Below are 2,990 nucleotides of genomic sequence, written 5' to 3'. Positions count from 1 at the left end.
TACCGGATTCTGTTGTTTTGTTGACGGTTCTGGGAAGGACACTAACAAGTTTGCAGCTGCAGGCTGGGTGTGTGTGTTGTTCTCAAAATTTCGGCGAAGTCTCTCACCACTTCACGCTGAAGTTGAAGCCTTTGTGTAGGCTTTACGATGTATGATCAGACATAATTTTATTCTCTGCCTATCTTGACAACATCAAGGTAGATATGGAGGAATTCTCTAGTTTTTCGTTGACTTTGATCTCAAAGAATGCAAATGTGCTTGCGGATCGATTAGCATGACAAGTTCATACTCAACCGCATGTGGTTACCTATGTTAACAATTTTTTCCCCAATTGACTTGTTTGAGTCAATATTTTTTACTTAAAAAAAAATACTCAATTTACTTTATTTTCATTGTCTCCTTCATTTTTTTTAAACAGCGTTTGAAAGCACCATTCATGGCATATCTCGATATTTAAAGTTTCAGGCAAGAATTACTGTATGAATTCTAAGAAAAATCAAAAAATCAATCACAGGAAAATGTGCTTGCGGATGGATTAGCATGACAAGTTCATAGTCAACCGCATGTGGTTACCTATGTTAACAGTTTTTTTCCCAATTGACTTGTTTGATTCAATATTTTTTGTTCAAAAAAAAAAGATAAACTAAACATTAGAAAATCACTCAATTTACTTTATTTTCATTGTCTCCTTCATTTTTTTTTTAAACAGCGTTTAAAAGCAACGTTCATGGCATATCTCGATATTTAAAGTTTCAGGCAAGAATTACTGTATGAATTATATGAAAAATAAAAAAAATCAATCACAGGCAAAAGACTTTGGAAGTTAAAAAGAGGAAAAAAATCTAAAAATATTGCATAAACCGAAACAGTCACATGCGAAAGACATAGAAAGTTAATACACAAAACTTAAAAGTACGTTTGCATAACAGTGAATCTTAAGTTTGAAACGCGAATCTTATAATTTCGCACACGCAATCATTAATTCATAAAACATGTAATCAACCAGCTGATGAGTTTTGCAAAGCTGAAACAATTTCAATGTCAACTCTAGAAAAGAAGACATATACAAGTACAAGCCGAAACAGTTCTGGTTAACATAAACACAACAGTGAGAACTCCCAAATCCCCCAATTACACATTAACATAATAAAAACAAACCTTCTCAATTGTTATGCAAAGAGCTTAACACATTTTTCGGAGGCGGATCGAGCCAGAGGCTTTGAGGAGGACATAGTTCTATCCAGTTCTGCCATTCCTTGGGCGGATTGTACCTGCTTTCATCAAACGAGTAGGATACACAATGTTTACGATTGTAACCAAACCTTGAGAAATAGATACTGTTCCTCATCCATGGGAGATTAGTTCTCAACTCCGAGTTACAAAAACCTACAAATATCGTCAAGCCATCAAATGTAGACGTACTCATCTCCTCCCACTCCTCCAAAGAGACTAGTAATTTATACACCATTGGCCTCTCGTTGCTGCTCCTAAATATTACAAAGAGCTCTCCTTCCTTCTCTGCCAAGGCAACTGCAGTCTCCTTCCTTGCATTGTTTCCATCGTTGATATACGAGCAATTGAGTTGAGGTGCACAAAGGTAACTCCACGTACATGAAGATGGGTTAAACGAAGACAAAGTTCCGTCTGCACTGAAGCAATAGAATCGATCATTCTGGTAGACAATGTTGCTCCGCCTATGAGCCCTTATATAACTAGGGTATGTAGCAGTAACCCACTTATCATCTCCAGGATGGCAAGTGCTGATCGTGGCAGAAAAATCTGGAAACCTTATAGCTACCACCACACAGTTATCTGATGTTGGAGGACAAGAGAACGCAATCTTATCGAAATCCAGCTCACACTCTGGCAAGGTTATGACCTCCCGTGAAAACGGATTGAAGAAGAACACGTCTTTCGATCTAGTTTTATTCATAAGTAACCAGCCGTCTCTTGCGTAACCCACAGTGGAGTCAGCTAACTCTGGCAAACTCAAAGTGTACGAAGTCCAATGTAACGGATCGCGGAGTTCAACCAAGTTGCCACGTTTACGAAAGCACATAAGCCAAGGATGCTTTTCTACTATACGGACAGATACAGCAGCTTCACGCCATGACATGCAAACCCAAGATGCACGGATGTTGTCTTTTAAGACAAGATAAGACATTATTGTACCTAGGAGGTCTGATGGAAGGTCAGCGAAGCTCGGATTCAGGGCCTTCTTGCTCGGAGATTTAGATCTACAAAACAATTAATCATCAGTTTCCAAAAAAATAAACGTCAACCACACAAAAATCCCCCCCCCCCCCCCAGTTAATTCATTTCAGATTCGATTCAATTTTTGCCAATAAGAGAAGAAAAAAAAACACTATCTAACTTGGGAAAGTAACAAACCCTCTACATGAGCCGGTGGCAAGAGACAGCGAAGAAGGTGACGCCATTTTCGGAGACGGCGGTGGACTTTGACGGGACAAGGACACTGGCAGCATTCTTAAGACTTTAAATTAGGGTTTGTTGTCTCTCAGTTTTGGATTTGGGATGTTTAAGTGATTTTTAGGTCTTCAATTGATATTTATATCTTGGGTTTATTATGACATAAACAAATTTAAAAACCAAATAGTATTAAAAAACAAATTATATCTTGGGCTCTCGGCTCGCTTGTTGTATACGTATTCTCTTTAGGGGTGTCAATCGGACAGGCCCGTACTGGCCCAAAACCCGTAATAAACATCAACCACACAAAAATCTCCCCAATTAATTCATTTCAGATTTGATTCAATTTTTTCCAATAAGAGAAGAAAAAAACATTGTCGAACTTCGGAAACCGATAAACCACATTCAACTGGAGATTAACCGAAGCCGCAACCTTTACCATATAGTGTCAACCAATATCTTTTTGGTGTCGGTCGACACTAACCTCCAAAACCGGAATTTGGTTCACACGCGTTACATAAAAAAGGACAAAATGAAAATAGTTAAGAAAAGTTGTATTT

General features: G+C 38.2%; 1 protein-coding gene across 1 annotated transcript; it reads right to left on the bottom strand.

Annotated features, from left to right (window-relative positions):
* Positions 1-935: 935 nt before the first annotated feature.
* LOC147949940 (F-box protein At4g00893-like) lies at positions 936-2,568 on the bottom strand. The gene is made up of 2 exons (XM_087509064.1): positions 2,392-2,568; positions 936-2,237 (listed from the first exon to the last, which is right to left on the bottom strand). Exons 1-2 carry the CDS (start codon positions 2,484-2,486, stop codon positions 1,163-1,165), a joined length of 1,170 nt encoding a protein of 389 aa, XP_087365190.1. The 5' UTR covers positions 2,487-2,568; the 3' UTR covers positions 936-1,162.
* Between the last annotated feature and the right edge of the window lie 422 nt (positions 2,569-2,990).

The sequence above is a fragment of the Camelina sativa genome, chromosome 1 (genome assembly GCF_030686135.1).
Source record: "Camelina sativa cultivar CO46 ecotype springtype chromosome 1, ASM3068613v1".
Lineage (NCBI taxonomy): Eukaryota > Viridiplantae > Streptophyta > Magnoliopsida > Brassicales > Brassicaceae > Camelina > Camelina sativa.
The sequence above is the reverse complement of the archived record's forward strand: the minus strand, read 5'-3'. Positions and strand labels throughout refer to the sequence as shown.

Excerpts from the sequence above, each read along its gene's own strand:
- LOC147949940 (XM_087509064.1), bottom strand. The coding sequence starts at position 2,486 with ATGCTGCCAGTGTCCTTGTCCCGTCAAAGTCCACCGCCGTCTCCGAAA. Across the intron at positions 2,238-2,391 it reads GCCACCGGCTCATGTAGAGG|ATCTAAATCTCCGAGCAAGA; the intron begins GTTTGTTACTTT and ends ATTGTTTTGTAG.